The 25,610-nt window shown below is 43.5% G+C and overlaps 1 protein-coding gene across 11 annotated transcripts in view; it reads left to right on the top strand.

The window, feature by feature from the left end:
* Window positions 1-25,610, top strand: part of TRIM2 (tripartite motif containing 2) — a 186,602-nt gene that overhangs the window by 147,565 nt on the left and 13,427 nt on the right. For all 11 annotated transcript variants that reach the window (XR_011249760.1, XR_011249759.1, XM_069556661.1 and 8 more), the window contains 5 exons: window positions 1,127-1,278; window positions 2,454-2,634; window positions 3,421-4,144; window positions 15,435-15,538; window positions 16,066-16,233. Coding sequence is in view for 9 of the 11 variants with exons in the window: in XM_069556661.1 (XP_069412762.1) it covers window positions 1,127-1,278; window positions 2,454-2,634; window positions 3,421-4,144; window positions 15,435-15,538; window positions 16,066-16,233 (1,329 nt within the window). In the remaining 2 variants the exon portion in view is untranslated. The remainder of the gene's footprint in view (window positions 1-1,126; window positions 1,279-2,453; window positions 2,635-3,420; window positions 4,145-15,434; window positions 15,539-16,065; window positions 16,234-25,610) is intronic.

Raw genomic sequence — 25,610 nt, 5'->3', positions numbered from 1 at the left:
GTTTCCTGCTGAGAGAATAAGGGGAATGCCTTCACAAAGAAACATTCAGGCTTTATGTTATATTGTTATCAAGAGTTCATCTTTAATCAGGATAAAGGGGTTTTATTTTCAAGTAAGCAAATGATATCATCATCATTATCATCGCTGCTACTGCTTAGGAACTTACTGTTTGTCAGTGCCGGGCATCGTCTGAGTTCTCTGTGCAGATTACTCCCTGAATCCTCACGGCAGCCCTGTGAAGTAGGTTAGTAGGTTGCACAATTGTCTCCATTTGACAGAGGGAAAATTGAGACACGGTGAGCTCATGGAAGTGGTGGAGCCAGGACACAAAGTGTTCTGTCCCGCTCGTCTCTTTATCCAGACAGCAGCAGTTCTCAGGGTGCCATCCAGGAACTCTCATGGGTCCCCAGACCGCTTCAGGAGATCCACAAGATCACAACTGTATGATAATACTAAACATTATTTACCTTTTTCACTCCCAGTCTCCAGAGTATACAGTGGCATTTTCCAGAGACTGAATGGCATGTGCTATCAAGACAGACTGAACAGAAACAGATATGAGAATCCAGCTGTCTTCTGTGAAGCCAGACTCGGAAGAGATTTACAAATATGGAAAGCAGTGCCATTCTTCTCACAGGATTTTCTGTTTTGCAAAATATACTTTTCATAAATCATATTATTTATGTTCACATTTAATGGGGCTTAGTTTTGCTTTTGATGAATTAATATTTGGAATGTTTCTCAGTTTCCACTTTTAATATAAGCAGCTGTAGATATAACTCACATAAACAAAAAGCATTTCAAGTGCTCAGTCATTTATAAAGAGTGCAAAGGAGTCCTGAGACCCAAGTATCTGAGAACCACAGCACTGTACTGTTCTGCCTTAGGGCAGTGGCCAAGTACAGCTGGGTCTGTGCCTGTAGCTGCTCTGGAGTCCGATCCACCTGTGTCTGAGACCTGGCACACAAAAGTTTACCTTCCCTTTTCTCCTGTGACGCTGGATGGAGCACTGCCCACACCCTGGGGAGGCTGTGGGAACTGCTGAGCGGATGCTGGGGAAGACCCAGCACCTGGGCAGCGCCCAGTCCCAGGCCGAGAACGGGAGCCGCTCTCGTGTCGCCCGCAGGTGATGGACTTCTACTGCCAGTCCTGTGAGACCGCCATGTGTCGGGAGTGCACAGAGGGGGAGCACGCGGAGCACCCCACCGTGCCCCTCAAGGACGTGGTGGAGCAGCACAAGGCTTCGCTCCAGGTGCAGCTGGACGCCGCCAACAGAAGGTGTGCACACCCCCGCCGCGCTCTCGGCCACTGCCTGCGGCCTCCGGGTTTCATGTCCCAGTGGGATGGAAGGGTCATGTCACCTGAGTAAAGTCTCCTCTGTCATAAACTAGTGAGCAATACGGGTGATCCCCTGCCCCTTGGTAAAATTCCAATCCCCTTGTTAGAAGTAGGCTTTTCTTTCAGCACCTTCGTATGATTAAATGAACAAAATATACTCGAGGAAAATGCTCTCAGATCTCTGAAATTTGTGCCTGAAACCAGGCTGTCTGAAGAGCCTTTCTTAGCTACTGTTCTTGGCTCACTTACAGGCCATTATGCCAACTGTGACTGGCTCCTCTCTGCTTGAGCCCAGCAAAATGGTCTTGAGCAGCGACTGCTCAGTTTTCCTTCTGCTTCCTTGCCTCCAGGCTCTTTCTTTGGCAAGGAGATGAAGGAACAGGGTAGTTGTGTGATGCGTGAGAAAGATCAAAGGGAGGAAATAAACAGCCAGCTGAAAATAGATCTTTACCAATAGTTGAAGTGAGAAAAGTGTGACTATTCTGTACTAATTGAAAGAACTTGGAACTTGCAAGGAGTTCACAGGAAACTCTGAGTTTGGGTCAGTTTTTCATGTGATTGGGGAAGAAGATATAGCTGTCTATTTAGAACAGTGGTCCTCAGCCATGGGCCATGATATCCCCTAGGGGAGACTGGCAATGTCTGGAGACAGTTTGGTGTCACAACTGTGTGTGGGGGAGGAACAGAGGAAAGGATGCTGTTGAACATCCTGTAATGCATAATAATCTTTTTCATTTTGCTGTACCATAGGATTTTGAATATAGCTCTCGGTGCTATACAGTAGGACCTTGTGCTTGTCCACTGTAGAGTATGCCTGATTTACAGTGGGAGAAAAAGCCGAGGGGTTTTGAGAGCTTTGAGGTTTTGTACCATCAATTATTAAAAATAAATCAGACATAGACTGAAATAAGACATGGATCCTCAAAATCTCTTTTCGCAAAGGCAGTAATTATGGCATGTCTTATGTTTCTGTTCTTCAGTTTTTACTTTTTAAAGATGATGAAAGGCATAGAAAATGTTTCTTGACAAAATATAGTGTTTAGATAAGTTGTTTTTGTTTTACTACTTCCCTGTGGATGTTACTAGAATAACGACCTCTGACAACTGTCCTCCAGGCTCCCAGAAATAGATTCAGCTCTTCAGTTCATCTCGGAAATCATCCATCAGTTAACCAACCAAAAGGCCAGTATTGTGGATGACATCCATTCTACCTTTGATGAACTCCAGAAGACTTTAAACGTGCGCAAGAGTGTGCTGCTTATGGAGCTGGAAGTCAACTATGGCCTCAAACACAAAGTAAGACTCCAGCCATTCTTAGGACATCCCATGGAGGCTTGATCCCGGGCCTCCCTGACGCCAGCTTACTGTTCCACCAGCAGCAAAGGGGACTCAAATGGGTTCTTAAGTGTCACTGTTGTTTGGTAAAGGTATCTTTTACTTAACAGCATATTTTTTTCCTGTTTCCAGCCATGTTTTCCTTCCTGTTTTCACCAAAACTATGATTCTGTGGCCTTAAGTACCACTTTATAACTTGACTATATAAAAGGCAAGGTTGAATATAAAGTAATACTTTCAGGATTTAGGGTTAAACTGGATTACTTTCCTTCCTTAATTAGAATGTCTAATAGTCTCTTGATGACTCTCTCACCCACACCAACCTGTTCCTCAACTTCAGAGTGAACCCTGACTGCAGCCTCTGTTTAACTCTGCACGTCCCATGACAAAACCAGGGGTGAAAGCTTCTGATGTTCAGATGTGGAGCTTTCATTTGTCTGGTTTCTGCTCCTTGAGCTGACGACAGGGGAACTTTGAACATTAGGGAAAGAGAGTGAGTAATGAATACTTCAGATGTCAGGCATGGCACTCTGGCCGCCGCGCTCTGGGTGAAGTTTCAGCTCACCCCAGACACATGATCCCAGAAATATGTGTGTGGGAGAGATGGGGCGAGGAGGACGGGAAAGAGAGGGGGCTGGGAAGGCGATTTAGGATTTAGCATTACAGCCGGGTTCACTGGGTTAAACGGAAGCCCCCTCGCCCCGGGGCACGCCGTGGGCGGCGCTCAGCGGCTCGCTTTCCCCGCAGGTCCTGCAGTCGCAGCTGGACACCCTGCTCGAGGGGCAGGAGAGCATCAAGAGCTGCAGCAGCTTCACGGCGCAGGCCCTGAACCACGGCACGGAGACGGAGGTGCTGCTGGTGAAGAAGCAGATGAGCGAGAAGCTCAGCGAACTGGCGGACCAAGATTTCCCGCTGCACCCGCGAGAGAACGACCAACTGGACTTCATCGTGGAGACCGAGGGGCTCAAGAAATCCATCCACAACCTCGGGACGATTCTGACCACCAACGCCGTCGCCTCCGAGACGGTGGCGACGGGCGAGGGGCTGCGGCAGACCATCATCGGGCAGCCCATGTCTGTTACCATAACAACCAAGGACAAAGACGGCGAGCTGTGCAAAACGGGCAACGCCTACCTCACGGCGGAGCTGAGCACGCCCGACGGCAGCGTGGCCGACGGGGAGATCCTGGACAACAAGAACGGCACCTACGAGTTCCTGTACACCGTGCAGAAGGAGGGCGACTTCACGCTGTCGCTGCGGCTCTACGACCAGCACATCCGCGGCAGCCCGTTCAAGCTGAAGGTGATCCGCTCGGCGGATGTGTCCCCCACCACCGAGGGCGTGAAGCGGCGCGTGAAGTCCCCGGGCAGCGGCCATGTGAAGCAGAAGGCAGTCAAGAGGCCCGCCAGCATGTACAGCACGGGGAAGCGAAAAGAGAACCCCATCGAAGATGACCTGATCTTCCGAGTGGGTAAGGGGCGGGCGGCGCTGCGCCTGCACGCGGGATTTTGCTGGGCTCAAGGGGGGACTGGGCAAGTGTCGCGACTTGCAGCTTGGCAGGTCGCAGCTCGGGCTGATGGTGCGGGAGATAAGCTGCTGTATTTTACTAGGTGAGCTCGTGCAGGCTTCTTCTCCGGAGAAGGTTTGTGTCTTTCTCTTCCTTCCTCCTGCTCCCTCTTCCCTCTTCCTTCCCTGCTCTCTCTTCCTCCTTCCCCTCTCTCCTAACCCTCCTTCTCCTCCTCTTCACCACACCAGCGCTGCATATTTATTCTGGAAAATCAGAAACAGAAAATAAGCAAAAAGAGAGTTAGAAAAATACAGCACTCATAATCTGGACTTTTTTTGGTAGCAGTTTTTTTGTTTGTTTGCTTATTTCATATTGGAATGTAAGTGATTAACAATGTTAGTTTCAGGTGTATAGCAAAGTGATTCAGTTACATATATACGTGTATCTATTCTTTTCAGATTCTTTTGTTACATAATACTGAACACAGTTCCCTTTGCTGTACTGTAGGTCCTTTTTGGTTATCCATTTTAAATATAACTGTGTACATAATCTGCACATTTTAAAGGAAATGTTGTCAATCCCCCCCACCCCCCACCCCCGCCCGTGGGAATAATGTCTTTAGAGTACTTCTGCCTAACCCAAAGGCAGAGACATGCTTCTGTCAAGTAGCTTCACGGTTTCTCTGGAATGTGCCAGCGCAGGAGGTAACTGTGGGCAGAGGGTCTGATGCTTGTCACTGCTTCCACATTTTAAGACCTGGGGACAAGGGGCATGGTGCATTGCAAGCTGTGGTTATGTCCATTTGCGTGTAGCTGGAGAGCAGCCTCAAGAAGAGAGGGTGGGTGGAAACCTGGAGAATAGAATGGGGTTGGGATGGAAGCAAGAAGGTTTAGGATGAGCCAAGAGATTTGGGAATGCAAATTGTCCTTCCATTGTCAGCTTTATTGCCTCCGACTTTTTTAAGCTGTTTATTTTCTAAACAAACTAAATGTAAACAACCACCACTTTACTAATTCTTTTATTATATATTAAAAAAATTGTTTTTTTAATTTTGTGGCATGCCACATGGCGTGTGAGATCTAGTTACCTGACCAGGTATCGAACCCAGGCCCCCTGCATTGATAGCAGGGAGTATTAAGCATTGGACAGCCAGGGAAGTCCTCACAATTTGATAATTCTTAAGAAAAAAAAGTCTGTCTGTTAGTATCCAAAAGTGGTTCCCACTTGCTTCCCTTTCTGCCTCTTCAGTCCTCCACTGCAGTATCTCTAAAAAGGTCTTCAAGGTATGGCCACTGACACAGGTGGAAAAACAGTTCTGTGGTTCAGACAGATTGGGGAAAGCTTAGCTTAAGTGAGGGAAACAGATTTGTTTTTTGGCCGTAGTACCTTCAGAATCTGCTGACATGCACTCTAAGTCTCACAGGCAGTGGAGGGATAATAGGCAGCACTTCCAAGCTCTTCTGACCATAGCACTTCTCCTGTGGACATCTTGGGAAAATAAGGCTCCTTGGAACATTCTTGGGCAAGAGCTGCTCTACTTATTATTCATTTCTCATTATTATTTATACTCAATATTGTTTACTATTCTTTAGGATAAATCTTGGTAAAGACTATGATATAGCAAGCAGGCTGCCTTCTCAGCATGTGGAGGCCCTGGTCCATTCGCTGGCCATTTGTGCAGTTGGGTGCAGAGGCTGTTGAGACATTTGCCAAAGCAGAGGGGGTGGGCTGGGTGGCACAGGATTGGAGCCTCCCAGGCCTGCCACTCCGGTTCTGCCACTTGCTTCAACTTTGGGCAGGTCTCCCAGCTTCCCTGGGCTTCAGTTTCCATGTCCATAAAAAGAAAAGATAAAAATATCTGCTTCTCAGAACTGTTCAAAGTTCCAAGCTTAATGCCTGGCATGTTGGAAGAGCTAAATAATCCACAGCCATTGTTTTTGCATGAGCTGTTATTGAGGCTGTTAGATGTTCCCTGCTGCCTTTTCTTCTAAAACAATTGACCTTGCTGCTCCCCATTGATCTGCAAACTCAGTCTTGCGTTTGGAATCTCCCCTCCCCCAGCCAAGTTCCCTGGTCTGCTTCCCAGGCAGTGTGCAGAGTGGAGAGAGGGCCAGATCTGGGCCTGATTCTGATTCTCCCTTCTTAACCCAGTTTCCTCCGCTAAAATAAAGGGAATGAAATCTTACCTAATTCTTGAGGTTGCCCTAGGGGTGAGACAAGAAGGAATTCTCAGGGCTGGCACTTCCCTATGTGCAGTAACTGCTGAGTTAAAGATGGCCGTCCTTTTACTATTGTTATTATTTTCAATCGTTGCCATTCCACTGTGAGTCTCCCCTGAGGAAAGAGACATATCTCTTAGGGTTTTTTTTTTTTTCCCCCAGTTATATTCTGAATGCCCAGCCCCGCCCCAGGGGAAAGGGATCCCCTCCTGTCCCCTCCTACCCATTGAGACACGCACCCTCGGAGATTCACTGGCACTGGGGCAAGGTGTTTAAATGTCTAGACATTTGTGAGGCCCTTAGAACAGTCCCTGGCATAAACCACCAAGTCCACGGTTGTTAATGAAGTAGAGATGATGTCTAAGTTTGCTAGGGCCGCCATGACAATACCACAGACTGGGTGACAAACCGGAGGAGACTGATTTTCTCCCAGTTCTGGAGGCTGAAAGCCCAGGCTCAAGGAGGCGGCGGGCTCGGGTCCCCCGGAGGCCTCTCCGCCTGCTCGCTGCTTTGCCCTCTGAAGGTTCCCCCTGTGCTCGCACGCTCCTGGTGTTTCTCCCTCTTCTCATAAGGACACCAGTCATATTGGATTAGGGCCTTGTTTTAAGTTAATCACCTCTAAAGATCTTAACTCCAAAAGCAGTTACATCTGAGGTACTGGAGGTTGAGACTGGACTTTAGCTTATGAATTTTGTGGAGATACATGCAGTTCAGCTTATAACAGATACGTAAGGGCAGATACATGACGGATAGGCTGTGTACATACCTGAACACCTGTGTGTATTTGTGAAAGTGAACTATCACTTTCTGGATAATAGAAAAGGTCTTCCAGGGTAGTTTTGACTTACACTTTCCCTCTCATCCCTGGTCATCCAGCCCCTAGTTAAATGGGACTCTGCTATGTGCCCGACACTTGGCTGGGCGGCGATGTAGAGAGAGGGATCAGATCCTGAGCCTGACCTAGGGGAGGCCACAGTCTAGAAGGGGTCAGACATGACAATGTGGTGTCTTCAGAAGGAGCACCTTCAGAGGCGGGCGGGATGGGGAGGCTGACAGGTAGCAGGGAGTTAAGGAAGGTTCTAGAGATGACACCTAAGCCTAACCTGGCTTTGAAGGAGAAAGAGTCTGCTGGTTAGGAGGAGAAAAGGGGAGATTTAGGTGAAGAGGAAGATGATCAGACACTGAGTAGTCCGAGGGACCATAGTGATTCCATTACCTGAAGCATGAAATAGAGTGAAGAGAGCAAAGAAGCTCTGTTTCCTTGCTAAGCAGAAACTTTTATCTGTACACCTGTGTTTCCCATAAACCACTTGAGTTCCTTGGGGTGCTTGGCAAAAATGAGAATTGCTGGATTCCAAGCTGCATGTACAGAATCAGAATCTCTGGGGAAGGGACCAGGAATCTGCATGCCTCCGGCTCCACAACCCTTCTGCGCACTGAGGTTTGAGACCCGTCACGGTGTGGGTGAAGCGGAGGGCGCTGAACAGTGTAGTGTGATGTGGTGACTTACTGTGATACTGATTTCCAGAGCGTCTAGGGATCTACCGGCAGTGTTCCCCGGGAGGCAGGGGCTGCTTCCTGTTGCAGCAGTCACGTGAGCTCTTACAAGCGCTAGGATTGAGTGATGCGGCCAGTGGAGAGGAAATGCAGATTCCTAACATCCTTGGGCGGAGAAGGCAATGGCACCCCACTCCAGCACTCTTGCCTGGAAAATCCCATGGATGGAGGAGCCTGGTGGGCTGCAGTCCATGGGGTCGCTAAGAATCAGACACGACTGAGCGGCTTCACTTTCACTTTTCACTTTCATGCACTGGAGAAGAAAATGGCAACCTGCTCCAGTGTTCTGGTCTGGAGAATCCCAGGGACGGTGGAGCCTGGTGGGCTGCCGTCTATGGGGTTGCACAGAGTCGGACACGACTGAAGCGACTTAGCAGCAGCAGCAGCAGCGGCAACATCCTTAGGACGGAGCAGGCAGGACTTTAGGACCCAAGTGAGCTTCCGGCTGCTTGACTCCAGTGATCCAGGATGTGAGTGAATGGTCAGGGCTGTGGGCGGGCGGCTGGATGGCCCTGGTTCCAGTCCCAGCAGCGCCACTTTCTCAACCACGCAACCAGGGAAGTTCCTCCATCTCCAGCGGCCTCTCCCCTACCCTCCTGCCTCTGGTAACCACAGGTCTGATCTCTTTTTGTGAGTTCCGTTTTGTTTTCATTGTGTTTATTTATTATGATTGGCTGCACTGGGTCTTCATTGCTGCTCAAGGGGTTTCTCTAGTCGTGACAAGCAGAGGCCACTCCCTAGGTGTGGTCACAAGCTTCTCATTGCTGTGGTCTCCCTTGTTGCAGAGCGCAGGCTCTAGGAGCGTGGGCTCAGGAGTCGCAGAGCCTGGGCTCGGGGGCTGTGGCTCCCGGCCCTAGTTGCCCGGCAGCGTGGGGGATCTTCCCAGACCCAGGATCGAACCTTTGTCCCTGTATTGGCAGGAGGATCCTTAACCACTGTACCAGGAGGGAAGTGCTGTTTTGTTTTGCTTCAGATTTCACGTGTTAGTGAGATCATACACTATTTGTCTTTGTCTCACTGACTTTCTTGAGTTAGCATAATGCCTTCAGGGTCCACCCATGTTGTCGCAAATGGAAGGATTTCCTCCCTTTTATGACTGAATACTAGTCACACTATTCAACCAGACATGGAACATAACCCAGAAGTGGCAAAGCTGGATCATGTGGTAGTTCTATTTTTAGTTTTCAGAGATCCTTTATCCAGTTTTTCCGTAGTGGCCTTACCAGTTTACCAAGAGGGCATGACGACCAGTAATCCACACCCGTGCCACCCCGTTTGTTTAATTTGTTTGGCTGGGCCAGGTCTTCATTGCAGCATGAGGAATCTTTAGTTGAGCCTGCCACCATATTTTAATCTGTCTTTTTGATGGTGACCATTTTAACAGGCATGAGGGGCATCTTATTGTGGTTTCAATTTGCATTTCCCTGATAGCTAGTGATCTTGAGCTTCTTTTCATGTGACCTTTGTGACTGTTCTTTGGAAAAATATCCATTCAGGTCTTTCCCCCAGTTTTTAATTGGGTTATTTGGGTTTTTGCTGTTGAATTATGTAAGTTCTTTATATATTTTGGATATTAACCCCTTGTTAGATACCTAGTTAGAAATATTTTTTCCCATTCCATTTTTTGTTTTTTCACATTGCTGATGGTTTCTTTTGCTCGCTAACAAAAGCTTTTTAGTTTGATATGGTCCTGCTTGTTTATTTTTAAATTCTTTTCTTATGCCTTAGGTATCCTATCCAAAAAATCTTCACCAAGGCTCATGTCAGGGAGCTTTATTCCTGTGTTTTCTTCTAGGAAGAAATAAGACCTGATTTCAGGACTTATATTTAAATCTTTAATCCCTTTCTAGTTAACTTTTGTCTATGATGTAAGACAGAGGTCCAGTTTCATTTTTTTATGTGATTATTCAATTATCCTAGCACCATTTGTTGAAGCCACTATCTTTTCTTGGCTCCTTTGTCAAAATATTAGTTGACTGTGTATATTTGGGTATTTTTTCTGGGCTCAGTTCTGTTCTGGTCTATTGGTTTTTAATGCCAGTACCATACTGTTTTGATTTCAATAGCTTTATATTATAGCTTGAAATCAGGGAATGTGAGGCCTCCTGTTTTGTTCCTCTTCCTCAGAATTTCTTTGACTATTCATGGTCTTTTGTGGTTCCATATACATTTTAGGAGTGTTTTTACAACATCAGTAAAAAGTACCATTGGATTCTTGATAGGGATTGGATTGAATCTGTAGAGGTCTTTTGGTAGTATTGACATTTTAACAATATTGATTCTTCCAATCCACGAGTATGGAGTATCTTTCCACTTGGTGTCTTTTTCAATTTCTTTCATTAATATCTTGTAGATTTCAGGTAAGAACTCTCTCAGCTCCTTAGTTAAATTTACTTTCAAGTACTTTATTGTTTTTGATGCTGTTGTCAGTGGAATCAAGTTCTTTGTTTCTTTTTCAGAAAATTCATTGTTAGTGTGTGGAAACGCTACTGAATTTTGTATGTTAATTTTGTCTCTGCCTCTTTACTGAATTCATTGATATCAGCCGTAAGGGGAGCTCTTACACAGTAGAAAGGGCTAGTGGTAGAAATTAGAGCTCCTCCCCAGCCCAACAGCTCATGAACCAAATGACCAGAACGACATATAATCATTCTTAGCTTTGAAGGAATGGAGGCCCGGGAGAGCCCGAGAAGGAACCAAGCCACCTGTGACTCTGAGGCCCCTGCCTTTTTAATTGCACAGCAGTTCCTCTTCATCTGAAATCTCCGTCAACTTCCGCAGTTTTCCAAAGTTGAGATACTTGACACCTCCCACACGTGAAAACGTAACATATGCCCGCAGTGAGTGAATTATTGTCTTACTCTAATGCTAAATTGCTAAACAAACCTGAAGGAGTGCAGGGGAGTGGCTTAGCGCATCTGTTGATAAAGCCTTAAAACATCAAGAGATTGTTTTTCCCTGCACTGTCAGCGTTTGCTGACTAAAAGCCATGAGCTGGTTTGTGAGCTATTTAAGAAAAGCATTGAACAAAGGGGAAGCTGAAGAGGTGGGAGGGAATGAAAGAATTACAGATGAATTGTTTCAGATTATGCAACTCATCCGCCATACCTTAATGAGTCCTTGGGAAGTGGTGAATGAACCATTCATTTGTACTCTAGATCAGTGTGCTTTCTTGTGATAGCAGATGGCTGTATAAAATCACTTAGCATGAGTTCAGAGGCTTTACAGGAAGACATGATAATTTATACCCCTCTTCCCTGCCTCATTTCTGCAAGGCATCATCTTCCCTCTCTAAAATCTCTGAGGAAGGAGAGTGTGCTAATTTGGCATCTGAGGTTTTTATAGGAACCCTGACCTACTCCTTAAGAAACTCATCCTTGGGAACGTCTCTTGCATTTCACATGTGGAAAGATGCCACTGCTGTTTACCAAGTACCAGGCACTGCGCTGTATTGTAAGCTGCAGCAGAGAACAGGACAGATGTTGCGGCTTCCCCTAGGGAGCTCATCATAGTTTAGTGAGGGAGACAGTGAACCAGTTAAAGCAGAATTTCCTCAAAGATTTTTATGGAGCAAGCATGGCTCGTTTGAATCCAAAGAATAATTGTCCTCATTTCAGAAACCTGATACCCATTTAGAGAGAAGCAATGTATGTATTAAAAATATGTATTTTGTAAAGGGTTAGGAGAACCAGGTTTTATTCATTGCTATGTCTCTTTGCTAACTCTGTGATATGTCTAGCTTCAGTTCCTCATCTTTAAAATGGATTGATAATATTTATCCTGCTGATGACTCTCGGGGTTGTTACAGGGAGTGCATCAGAGAATGTATATGAAAGTGCTGTCAGTATTACTGAACACTTCCTTTTCCCATGACATAATGTGGGTTGTCACTTGCTCAGTCATTCATAATTCATTCAGCAAATGTATGCTAAGCACCTACTTGGTTGAAGATCCTTTGTTAAACCCTGTGTCTGGCTTTTTTGTCCTTTTGCGTTATCCAATTCTAAGTATCTAGGTTTATTTAGCGTTAATTTTCTTACTAGGTTGGAGTGGGAGTGGGAAGAAATTTGCAGTTGCGATCACCTATTTCAGCCCAGGAACTTATTACCTTACTTCTGTAATCTTCCTGGAGGCATGGGCAGGAGCATGGATAAGAAGCTGATAAAGAGTCATTCTGTGCTTCATAGGCTAGTTTAAAATCTGGGGAAAACAAATATAATTATCTTAAGGAATTGTTACCAGATTGTTTATAATTACTTTAAAAACTCACATTACTCATTGTACTGGCCCAAATGTAGCCATTAGACAAGGAAAGACTTTATGATGACTATGTATGTTTTATGCTTCACTTAACATTTGTTAAGAAAGAACTGGTTTTCCTTAATTATTGGCAGGCTAGAAATTTTTCTATGGCCTAAATAGTATTTACTAAATATATTGAAGAGGAATGCATCACTCCAGATTATTTCTAACTTCTGGAATTTCTGTTTACTTTGGACCCAAGACACTTTTCAAACACTTGGACTTTGGGCATTTCAGCATAATGATTCTGTGTGTATCATTACTCAACATTAAGATTTTCCTTGTAAAACTAGTCAACATGGGTTGTCCCTCAAATATGTTGCTGGATTTCCTTTAATCCTCAGGAAATGGCATTCCCTGTTCCATCTAATGTTTTTAAAAATATATAAGCCATCTAACAGATGTGCCTCCAGCCCTGGGATTTTACTGACATGTGGGGCAGCGGACTCAGGCTCTCTTAACTTGAGACTGAGAGTGACGGCTGGGCCAGCTCATAAGCCTGGGGCGTGGAGGGGGTGGGAGGACCTCCGCCCGCAGTGTGGTCCTCTGTATTGTAGATGCTTTCCTCTCAGAGCCTGTACGGAGCATCTCACATCCATTTCAAACTGGCAGAGTCTTCTTTCCCCTTGTTCCAAACGATATTGATACGGAGGCCAATTATATGTCTGACCGAATTTTAAAATTATCGTCCCCCGTACAGTTGTTTCCCATTTCTACGGACCCTCAAAAATGTGTGTTTATTTCTGCAGAGCAAAAAAAGGTGTCCATATTTTTTTGCTCAGGTATTCCCCTCCTTCTGCATCACCTCTGTTTTTTCAGAAGGACAATTAAATCTTTTTGACAGAGGAACCGCTGAACATCTATTGAAGCACAGTCTCTTTTTTTTTCCTTCCTTTCAAACCTCAACTGCTGCTGCCTGCAGAGCCTTCGCTGAATAGAACAGGCTTTGTCTTAGCAGAATGGGGCTTCCCTTGTGCCTGAGCTGGTGAAGAATCCACCTGCAATGCAGAAGTCCTGGGTTCAGTCCCTGGGTTGGGAAGATCCCCTGGAGAAGGGAAGTATACCCACTCCAGTATTCTGGCCTAGAGAATTCCACGGACAGTATAGTCCAGGGGGTTGCAAAGAGTTGGACAGGACTGAGAGACTCACACACATTGTTAGCAGGATGAGCCAAAAGTTAAATAGAAGAGGGCAACAGGCAGGTTTAAGAACAGCAAACCAGTGCTCGTCTACTCTGTCCAGGTGCTTCTTACTCCCGTCCTGTTTTCAATATTTCTTTCCTCTGCCTGCATGCCCTCTGGGCCATGGGTAAACTTCCAGTTTTACACAACAGCCTGGGTTTTCTTTACAGTCACTTCTTTTCCAGTCCACTGGTAGGACTCTTTTTTATTATGTTTCTTTATCTGATCCTCAGTTCCTTATCTTGCTAATAACTTCCATGCTTTTGTTTATCAACGTTTTTGATAAATTAAGCTGTTATTCTCGAGAGACCCTGGCCTTGCCCCCACTGCCTTTTAAAAAGTGTAAACTGAGCATTTTAGAAGAATTGTTGCTTCTGTCTGTTCTTTCGTTTTGCTGTTCCTGTTAATCAGCTGTTATTCAGACTTCAGAAGGAATGCCCCAAAGCTAATACCGTGTTGGCAGGTACCGCTTTCAAGGGCCTACCACCTCTTTTCCTGCCCCTCTCCCCAACACAAACAGGTATCAACACACCATTTTTAAAGTATTAGCTGATCCCATGGACCTTGATATTCAAGGGATCTTGTGCAGATTAAGTATAAAGATCGTCTTTTCTGAAACATCTGAAATTAAATAGAACCGTTTATCCCACAGCGTGCGAGACATTCTTTTGAGGATCAGATTTTTATTTCATGTTCTTAAAAGAGACAGAGATCATGAGTCATCGTGTTAGGGCCCAGGATTTCAATAAAACAACTGTCTTGTGGATTTGATAAGAACCAGCTGATAGGATGATTCACCCGGGGATTCTGTCTTCGGTTTTGTTCTAAGTTTAATTCTGTCGCAGTTTCACTTCCTAAGTGCAGAAGCCAAGTTTCTGAAGAGTCTCCCTGTTCTTAAGCACCCTCAATAGGGCCTTGACATTGGCCACTGGCAGCCTGTTTTTGCTCTCCTGGGAAATTGCATTGACGTCTAAAAACAAATATCAAGTTACTCTTTTGAATGTAAATGAAATTATAAAACTGAGGCATAGCTCCCGCTCTCCAACTGTGAAAATTTAAACCTCCTTCCCAGTCATTTCTGAGCAAAGTTCCTTTTATTTCCATCCGTTAATATTTACATGGTCCTATTAAAATAAGTTATAAATACTTCTTTTGAAATAAAAACAAACATCTGTTAGCCGTAGATACCTTTAAGCTTTTTTTCCCTCTTACTTCATCTCTTTGGTGAAAAACTCTAGGAAGGATGAGGCTGTTACTTACACTGATTAATTTTCTTTTGCCTTTCTTAGTTATTTAATCTAGAAAACATGTCAGGATATCTTTTACAGGAGAGATAAGCTTAGTGAGACACTGAGTCTTTGAAAATAGTTCGTAGATAACTCCAGTGGTTGAATATAAGCCTGCTGGTTTTGTAACACCTGTGACCTTGTGGTTCATTAAAAGTGCTGAAAGTCAAGTGTCCAGGTTTCTAAGAGACGCTGATTTGCAGAAGGAATTTTGGCACGACCCCAGAATAAGACCCTCTGCCACTAAATATTAGTTTTTATAATCATGTCTTTGTGGAATCTAAATATATTTTAATCATATCAGTCTGCAGCCACAGTTTAATAAGAAAAGATTGGTATATGCCCCCCATAATGTGATGTTGCAAAAACTTTATTGGTCTGGAAGACAAGTTTAGTAGAATATGGATTAGGTCAGTGGGAAGGGTTCCTCTTTTTTTTTAAAGTGTAATTTAAAAACCATTGCATTCTCAGGCTACTTATAGAGGACTGAATAATTCTCTTGCTATAACTGAGAAATCTAACTCTCTATTGCTTAATCTTCTGTGGTGTTTGTTTGTTTTGTTATTTTGGCTACCCCATGTGTCGCATAGGATGTTAGTCCCCCAGCCAGAGATCAAACCCGTGCCCCCTGCAGTGGAAGCGTGGAGTCTTAACCAGTGGACCACCAAGGAGAGTCCTAATTTTCTGTGGTTTTATCATTTACTTTTAGGTACCAAAGGAAGAAATAAAGGGGAATTCACAAATCTTCAAGGGGTAGCAGCATCCACAAGTGGGAAGATATTGATTGCTGACAGTAACAACCAGTGTGTGCAGGTATGGCTCCTAATTGTATACCTTTAACAACTTACATTGATAAAATAGGTACCGGTGCAGTTTCCTGCTTAAGGCCTGCTGCTGCTGCTAAGTCGCTTCAGTCGTGGCTGACCCTGTGCAACCCCATAGACGGCAGCCCACCAGGCTCCCCCGTCCCTGGGATTCTCCAGGCAAGAACACTGCAGTGGGTTGCCATTTCCTTCTCCAGTGCATGAAAGTGAACAGTGAAAGTGAAGTTGCTCAATCGTGTCTGACTCTTTGCGACCCCATGGGCTGCAGCCTGCCAGGCTCCTCCATCTGTGTGATTTTCCAGGCAAGAGCACTGGAGTGGAGTGCCATTGCCTTCTCCAACTTAAGGCCTACGATGCAAGAAAAGAAAGGGAAGCTTATCTTGTGTGTGTAGGCTTTACTTCAAATAGGGCTTGCATGTTCTGCCCTGTAGTCCTTACGACAAATATTCTTCCCTATTTTTGCCCTGATGATTTCTGCGCTAGTTCACATTGCAATGAATGTAATTTGTTTTTCAGATATTTTCCAATGATGGACAGTTCAAAAGTCGTTTTGGCATACGAGGACGCTCTCCTGGGCAGCTGCAGCGTCCCACAGGAGTAGCTGTGCATCCCAGTGGGGACATAATCATTGCTGATTATGATAATAAATGGGTTAGCATCTTCTCATCAGATGGCAAGTTTAAGGTAAGATTAACTATAACTGACCAGTTGAGAGGCGGAATAAGAAATACAAGATTAAATGGTCTATTCTGGGGAGTCTCACAGATCCAATAAAATGTTCAACCGTTTTTCATATGCAGAACGTCTTGACTTTGTCACGTCTAAGTTTAATGAAGCAAGAGTCACAGTGATATTGTCATAAATCTAGTCATGTATATCTGAAATATGGCTTTGTTTTATAAAGCAGTTAGTTCACTCAGTTGCTTTTTAAAATTACATTCTTTTTAAATACTCTTTTTCATTATAGTTTATCCCAGGGGGTTGGATATAGTTCCCTGTACTATACAGTAGGACCTGCCTGGTGGTGTATTCATGCTAAATGTAATAGCTTGCGTCTTCTAACTCCATGCATTCGTGCTAAATGTAATAGCTTGCGTCTTCTAACTCCATGCATTCGTGCTAAATGTAATAGTTTGCGTCTTCTAACTCCATTTATTCGTGCTAAATGTAATAGCTTGCATCTTCTAACTCCATGTATTCGTGCTAAATGTCATAGGTAAATGTCATGTCCTTCTCCCCTTTGGCAACCACAAGTCTGTTCTCTGTGTTCACGAGTCTGTTTCTGACTTGTAGGTAGCTTCATCTGTGCCGTACTTTAGAGTCCACGTATAAGTGACATTGTGTGGTGTTTGTCTTTCCCTTTCTGACTTCATCTAGTATGATAATCTCCGGTTGCATCCATGTTGCTGCAGATGGCATCATTTCGTTCTTTTTATGACTGACTAGCACCACCTTTTCTTTATCCGTTCATCTCTCCATGGATATTTAGGTTGTGTCCATGTCTTGGCTCTTGCAAACAGTGCTGCTATGAGCCTAGGGTGGCCTTCTCCAGTGGTTCAGTGGTAAAGAGTCTGCCTGCAGTGCAGGAGATGCAGGAGACCCAGGTTCGATCCCCGGGTCAGGAAGATCCCCTGGAGGAGGGCACGGCAGCCCACTCCACTATTCTTGCTGGGAAAATCCCATGGACAGAGGAGCCTGGTGGATTACAGTCCATGGGGTCACAAATAGTCAGATAAATCTGAAGCAACTGAGCACGCACACACAAATGGAGGGTTGTGCATATCTTTTTGAAGTCTAGATTTGCCTGGCTATGTGCCCAGGAGTGTGATTACTGGATCATGTGGTAGCTCTATTTTTAGTTTTTTGAGGACCCTCCATACTGTTCCCGATAGTGGATGTACAGTTTATACTCGCACCAGCAGCGAAGGAGGGTGCCCTTTTCTCCACATCCTCTCCAGCATCTGTTATTTGTAGGCATCTTAATGATGGCCACTCTGACAGGTGTGAGGTGGTACCTCGTTGTAGTCTTGACTTGCATTTCTCTAATTATTAATGATGTTGAACATCTTTTCATGTACCCACTGGCCATCTCTATGTCTTGTTTGGAGAAATGTCTGTTAATGTCTTCTGCCTGTTTTTCGCTTGGGTTTTATTTGGTGGTTGAGTTGTATGAGCTGTTTGTATATTTTGGAGATTAAGTCCTTGTCAGTCGCCTCATTTGCAAATATTTTCTCCCATTCTGTAGACTGTCTTTTCGTTTGTGTGTATCTGTGTTTTTTATGGTTTCCTTTGCTGTGCAGAAGCTTATAAGTTTGATTCAGTTTGTAAGTTCAGTTCAGTTCAGTCGCTCAGTCGTGCTGACTCTTTGCGACCCCATGAATTGCAGCACGCCAGGCCTCCCTGTCCGTCACCAACTCCCGGAGTTCACTCAGACTCACGTCCATCGAGTCAGTGATACCATCCAGCCATCTCATCCTCTGTCGTCCCCTTCTCCTCCTGCCCCCAATCCCTCCCAGCATCAGAGTCTTTTCCAATGAGCCAACTCTTCGCATGAGGTGGCCAAAGTACCGGAGTTTCAGCCTTAGCATCATTCCTTCCAAAGAACACCCAGGACTGATCTCCTTTAGAATGGACTGGTTGGATCTCCTTGCAGTCCAAGGGACTCTCAAGAGTCTTCTCCGACACCACAGTTCAAAAGCATCAGTTCTTTGGCGCTCAGCCTTCTTCACAGTCCAACTCTCACATCCATACATGACCACTGGAAAAACCATAGCCTTGACTAGACAGACCTTTGTTGGCAAAGTAATGTCTCTGCTTTTGAATATGCTATCTAGGTTGATTAGGTCCCATTTATTTATTTTTGTTTTTATTTCTGTTGCCTTGGGGGACTGACCTAAGGAAAACATCGGTACAATTTATGTTGGAGAATGTTTTGCCTATGCTGTCTTCTAGGAGTTTTATGGTGTTATGTCTTATGTTTAAGTCTTTAAGCCATTTTGAGCTTATTTTTGTGCATAGTGTGAGGATGTGTTTTAACTTCATTGATTTATGTGTAGCTGTCTAACTTTCCCAGCACCACTTCCTGAAGAGACTGTCTTTTTCTCCAATTTTATATTCTTGCCACCATTCCCTGGTGGCTCAGCAATAAAAAATCTGCCTGCAATGCAGGAGGTGTGGGTTCAGTCCCTGGGTCAGGATCCTGAAGGAGGAAATGACAGCCCACTCCAGTATTCTTGCCTGGGAAATCCCACGGACAGAGGAGCCTGGTGGGCTATACTGTGGGGTCTCAAGAGCTGGGAAGGACTTAGCGACTAAACCACCACCATCCCCTCTGTGTATGGGTTATTCCTGGGCGGGCTATTCTGTTCCATTGATCCGTCTGTCTGCTTTTGTACCAGTACCTCTGTTTTGACTACTGTAGCTTTGTAGTTTTGTCTAAAGTTCGGGAGAGTTATTTCTCCTGCTTTGTTTTTTCCCTCAGGATTGCTTTGGCAATTCTGGGTCTTTTATAGTTCCATATAGGTTTTGGATTATTTGTTCTAGTTCTGTGAAAAATGTCATGGGTAGTGCTGCTTCTTCTTTTTTTTTTTTTTCTTTTTTTAATATCATCAGGTTTATGTCAATTCAAAAAAAACAACAATCTTTATAAAAGGTTATTGAGGCAATTTATATTTCCCAAATTAGCCTATAGATTGTCGTTTATGAAGTTCCTTCAGGCCTGTGATAGATAATGATACAGGAGAAACAGAATTATAATACATTGTCCCTACCCTTTAAAAATATAGAAGCATTTTGAGGAAAAAAGACAGATCATGGAAATGATAGAAAACAATTCATGTCAGCCTTTCAGTTCAGTTCAGCTGCTCAGTCATGTCAGACTCCTTGTGACCCCATGGACTGCAGCACGCCAGGCCTCCCTGTTCATCACCAACTCCCGGAGCTTACTCAAACTCATGCCCATTGAGTTGGTGATGCCATCCAACCATCTCATCCTCTGTCATACCCTTCTCCTCCCACCTTCAATCTTTCCCAACATCAGGGTCTTTTCCAGTGAGTCAGTTCTTCACATCAGGTGGCCAAAGTATTGGAGTTTCAGCTTCAACATCAGTCCTTCTGATGAATACTCAGGACTGATCTCCTTTAGGATGGACTGGTTGGATCTCCTTGCAGTCCATGGGACTCTCAAAAGTCTTCTCCAACACCACAGTTCATAAGCATCAATTCTTTCATGCTCAGCTTTCTTTATAGTCCAACTCTCACATCCATACATGACTACTGGAAAAACCATAGCCTTGACTAAACAGACCTTTGTTGACAAAGTAATGTCTCTGCTTTTTAATATGCTGTCTAGGTTGGTCATAACTTTCCTTCCAAGGAGTAAGCATCTTTTAATTTCATGGCTGCAGTCACCATCTGCTGTGATTTAGGAGCCCCGAAAATAAAGTCTGACACTGTTTCCACTGTTCCCCCATCTATTTGCCATGAAGTGATGGGACCTCATGCCATGATCTTAGTTTTCTGAATGTTGAGTTTTAAGCCAACTTTTTCCCTCTCTTCTTTCACTTTCATCAATAGCCTCTTTAGTTCTTCTTCACTTTCTGCCGTAAGAGTGGTGTCATCTGCATGTCTGAGGTTATTGATATTTCTCCCTGCAATCTTGATTCCAGCTTGTGCTTCATCCAGCCCAGTGTTTCTCATGATGTACTCTGCATTTAAGTTAAATAAGCAGGGTGACAAGATACAGCCTTGACGTACTCCTTTTCCTATTTGGAACCAGTCTGTTGTTCCGTGTCCAGTTCTAACTGTTGCTTCCTGACCTGCATATAGGTTTCTCAAGAGGCAGGTCAGGTGGTCTGGTATTCCCATCTCTTTCAGAATTCTCCACAGTTTATTGTGATCCACACAGTCAAAGGCTTTGGCATAGTCAATAAAGCAGAAATAGATGTTTTTCTGGAACTCTCTTACCTTTTCGATGATCCAGCAGTTGTTGGCAATTTGATCTCTGGTTCTTCTGCCTTTTCTAAAACCAGCTTGAACATCTGGAAGTTTATGGTTCATGTATTGTTGAAGCCTGGCTTGGAGAATTTTGAGCATTCCTTTGCTAGCGTGTGAGATGAGTGCAGTTGTACAGTAGTCTGAGCATTCTTTGCCATTACCTTTCTTAGGGACTGGAATGAAAACTGACATTTTTCAGTCCCATAGCCACTGTTGAGTTTTCCAGATTTGCTGGCATATTGAGTGCAGCACTTTCACAGCATCATCTTTTAGGATTTGAAATAGCTCAACTGGAATTCCATCACCTCCACTAGCTTTTTTCGTAGTGATGCTTCCTGGGGCCCACTTGACTTCACATTTCAGGAAGTCTGGTTCTAGGTGAGTGTGAGTGATCACACCATCGTGATTATCTGGGTCGTGAAGATCTTTTTTGTACAGTTCTTCTGTGTATTCTTGCCAACTCCTCTTAATATCTTCTGCTTCTGTTAGGTCCATACCGTTTCTGTCCTTTATTGAGCCCATCATTGCGTGAAATGTTCCCTTGGTATCTCTAATTTTCTTGAAGAGATCTCTAGTCTTTCCGTTCTATTGTTTTCCTCTATTTCTTTGCATTGATCACTGAGGAAAGCTTTCTTATCTCTCCTTGCTTTCCTTTGGAACTCTGCATTCAAATGGGTATATCTTTCCTTTTCTTCTTTGCCTTTTGCTTCTCTTCTTTTCACAGGTGTTTGTATGGCTTCCTCAGACAGCCACTTTGCTTTTTTGCATTTCTTTTTCTTGGGGATGGTCTTATCCCTGTCTCCTGAACAATGTCATGAACCTCCATCCATAGCTCATCAGGCACTCTGTCTATCAGATCTAGTCCCTTAAATCTATTTCTCACTTCCACTTTATAATCATAAGGGATTTGATTTAGGTCATACCCAAATGGTCTAGTGGTTTGCCCTGCTTTCTTCAATTTAAGTCTGAATTTGGCAATAAGGAGTTCATGATGTGAGCCACAGTCAGCTCCTGGTCTTGTTTTGCTAACTGGATAGAGCTTCTCCATCTTTGGCTGCAAAAAATATAATCTGTCTGATTTTGGTATTGACCATCTGGTGATGTCCATGTGTAGAGTCTTCTCTTGTATTATTGTGGAAGCTGAAGTTGAATGGTTCTATGAAGGCCTACAAGACCATTTAGAACTAACACCCCCAAAAGATGTCTTTTCCATTATAAGGGACTGGAATGCAAAAGTAAGAAGTCAAGAAACACCTGGAGTAAGAGGCAGATTTGGCCTTGGAGTACAGAATTGAAGCAGGGCAAAGGCTAACAGTTTTGCCAAGAGAATGCACTGGTCATAGCAAACACCCTCTTCCAACAACACAAGAGAAGACTACACATGTCAGCCTTTAGGCAGTCATAAATTGCTTGGTACAATTTTGAACCATAGAGTTATGGTACCTAATTTAAGAACTGAAAGGAAAAGAAAATGGGAGCTGTCTCCAAAGAGAAAATATGAGCTGAGCTACAGCGTGGAGGGAACCCATCATTCAGTGTACTTGTCTCTCCCATCATCCTCTGTTTCTTCAGCCAGTCACTGAAGAATGGAGAGCTGTTTGATGACAACAGAAATCTCTTCTCCAAAAAGATTATCATCCAACCCATTTTCCATGTTTGTTCCCAAGATCATGCAAAAGTTTGTCACAAGCAGTGTTTTGAAGGCCAGGTGCAGTATTGTCCCCGTTCCGCCCCCTGCTGGTCCAGGCTTCTCTGTCTGTGGACAACATGAACTTTAACTCATTGGAATACCAGTTCTGCGGCTTATTAACTGTCTGACTTTTGGCAAATTACATGACTTTCTTAAGCCTTGATGGCCTCTTGTTGCAAATTTGGATTTTAAAAAAATCTGACATACAGGATTTGGATAAGGATTACATGAGATGTTATTTCTGGGTTTTATATGTGCCTGGTATGAAATAGGCATCCAAGAAGTGTTCTTTCCCAGTACCTGTCCAAAGCATTCCGTCTGTTGGATCAGTTACGAGTCTGGCTTCGTGACCTCATACTGGCTCCTGGGGCTCATTCCTTCTTTGTCCAGACTTATGCGGGGATGATGCTCTTCATAATCTATTCTGAAATCCTAAAGTTGCGTGAAATTCACTTAGTCTCTTATTGGAAGAATTTATATTTTCCTTGGTGTGTTTGTTAGATCACAATAGTCGCCTCATCAGTTTTATTTTTAAAAGGTACGTAATTATTAACCCTCAGGTTGGAGCCTCTGTTTTGCATGGGCAGCATTTTTTCAGACTTGGAGAATAAAAAGCTATCAACTCTAATTCCACCATATTCCATACCAATCTTCAATTGTCCTTGATTTTTTTTTTTCCACTGCTAATTTAATGATCGTATCATGGCAATATGCTTGGGAAGTTCTGTCTTGCTGTGTCTCTAACTTCCTCCTCTTGTTTTCATAGTTGTATTTGTGGTGAGGCTTACCCAAATATGACAGCTTTAACTTTACTAGAATGAACATGTTCGGTGACCTCTTGAAAATACCTTCTAATTTGGAGATAACCCATTTATTCTAGTTTCATACTCTAGCAAAACCATGACCTGTTGTTTCAAATTTAAAAACTGACCCTAAAATAGTTATTGAAAGTTTTATATCTGAAATATTTTATATCTATTATATTAAAACAACTTGAAACAGTAGTTTTATATTTAGGAAAGCAAGGTTTCCTGTGTCAAACATTTCTCACTCAGTGGTTCAGTATTCTGTATGTAATAGGGGCTTTCTTCTTGGAAGAACTGGATTCTGATAGTGGGAAGACCGTTGGTAATAATTGGAATAAGCATGAAGGAACACTTATGCCCCCTAGAGGACTGGGGGAATGGCTATGGTATTGCTGCAACATACTCCTTTTTTCTTTTTCTTTTTTTAAATCCAAAGGCTAAAAGTTTATCAAGTGAAAAAACTTTTGTAACTTAATGAGATTTCATCCAAGTGTGATGCTCACAACCATAAACAGAGATATTTATTTTCTTCTTTGGTGGAATTCAGCAAAATTAAATAGATGCTCAGGAAAACAAACTCTTAACACACATGTAGATTTCTCTGTATTTATTCCCAATAGTTCTAAGGATATAGTTTCTTATCTCCTTTTCTTTGTTTTACTTACCAACTTCTTAGGCCTAATTTTATTCCTCTGTGTCTCTTAAGTTTTTCCTTTCCATCTTCCCTCCTGACTTAGATCTTCCAGTCCATCTGGGAACCTTTTGTGACCTCAGAACAGATAAAGAGACCCCTGGCCACCGTATTCTAAAATACCTCATCTCTTCTTTCAATTTAAGGACATATTTCTTGAGTTAAATATTTTCGTTTAACTTTTCTGAAGCCAGGGTCTAAAATATCTTTGCTTAGTATTCTGTTTCAATGGGGGACACATTGTCAGAAATTCTTATTTCACTTGGGAGAATCTAGTGCAGCTAATCAGGAGTGATGAAGGGAAGTGGAAGGAAAAAGAGGTTTTGGTTCAACATTTGCATTTTTTTCTTTTAGACATGCGCTAGTTCTCACTACAGCATGATAGAATGGCTGTTATCCCTTATTTTCTGTTTTTATGCTACTTAATTGTCATCCTCTAGGTATTATGTGACTGAGTCATTCCAAGTAACAACCATTGTTCATAGTATTAGGTAATGATGATGTTCTTGTTAATCGTCTGAGTTCCCTTTTTTACCTTTGATCTCTACTGCCATAACTTCCATTCAGACATGAAAGTATATAAATTTTTTTGCAGGCTCTTATGTTATAGATTGCAAACACCAGAATTGGATTAACCAACAGATTCCCTTGTAAGAATGCCAGTATTTCCTTTCTGAATAACTGTATCTCTTTGTTCTAAAGAGATCAGAACTGAATCTCGGTAATTTATAAACATACAAGAATGAAAAATCCTACATGGCAACCCACTCCAGTATTCTTGCCTGGAGAATCCCATGCTCCTCTGCAGTCCATGGGGTCTGAGCTGATCATGACTGAAGCAACTCGGAGCAGAGCGCTGAGCCTCAGCCTCCACTGTGGGGAGCCCCGCCTCCCTCTCTCCATTTCTGTCTGCACGTATCTTCATGTCTCTGCGGGGACAGAGGACAATCCTGCCCGTCAGGTATAACATCAACTGAGAGTGGGAGAGAGGGAGTGTGTCTGACACTTTCCTTTATCCTCCAGAATCTGCACGACCCAGGAGGCAAATGTCATCGCTGCCGTTTTGTAGATGAGGAAACTGAGGTTCCAAATGGTGACAGAATGAACTTTGCTCTGAAAATGTGATGATGCTAAGTGACTGGACAAACTGTGGTGTCATAAAAGAAGTTAGGGAATTCAGAGGTGCTAGTTTGGGGTGTTTTTTTTTAATCTCTTTTTGTTTTTTTAAGTGGTTTGACGTTGGTTGAGATAAAATCAGCCATGGCTAAAGATACGGATTTGAGAATCTTACACATGGCAGTGAAAGCTGATGCCGCAGCATAAATGAGGTTTTAGAAGTGTACAGAGTCGACCTGTCCAATGTAGTAGCCACAAGCCACTTGTGAATACTGAGTTCTTGAAAGGGGACTGATCTGAATTCAGTTGTACCATGAGTGTAAAATATACACTGGATTTCAAAGATTTAGTCCCCCCAAAGAATGTAAGCTAGTTCATTAATAATTTTTATGTTGATTACTTATTGAAATGGTAACTTCTGGATATAGTGAGTCCTCTACGTATGAACCTTCAAGTTGCAAACTTCCGAGATGCGAACGTGTGCTCCCAGCATGTCTGGTGTGCCCTGTTGCTAGTGCGCAGCCTCTGCAAGTTGTGCTTTTGTGTGCTTTATAGAGTACAATAGTGCAGTATCTTTACTTCAAGCCCAGGATGTCAGAAATAGGCATAAAAGCAATGGTGATGTAGTTGGTATTGCTAAGAAGCACCAGCTCTTTACTGTACTCCTATACTTTTCAAGGTACTGTTCTGTAAGATTAGAAATGTTTTCTTTATTTTTTTTAATGTATTATTTGTGTGAAAAGTACTATCAACCTATTACAAT

The sequence above is a fragment of the Ovis canadensis genome, chromosome 17 (genome assembly GCF_042477335.2).
Source record: "Ovis canadensis isolate MfBH-ARS-UI-01 breed Bighorn chromosome 17, ARS-UI_OviCan_v2, whole genome shotgun sequence".
Classification (NCBI taxonomy): domain Eukaryota; kingdom Metazoa; phylum Chordata; class Mammalia; order Artiodactyla; family Bovidae; genus Ovis; species Ovis canadensis.
This window is presented reverse-complemented; position numbering and strand designations above follow the sequence as displayed.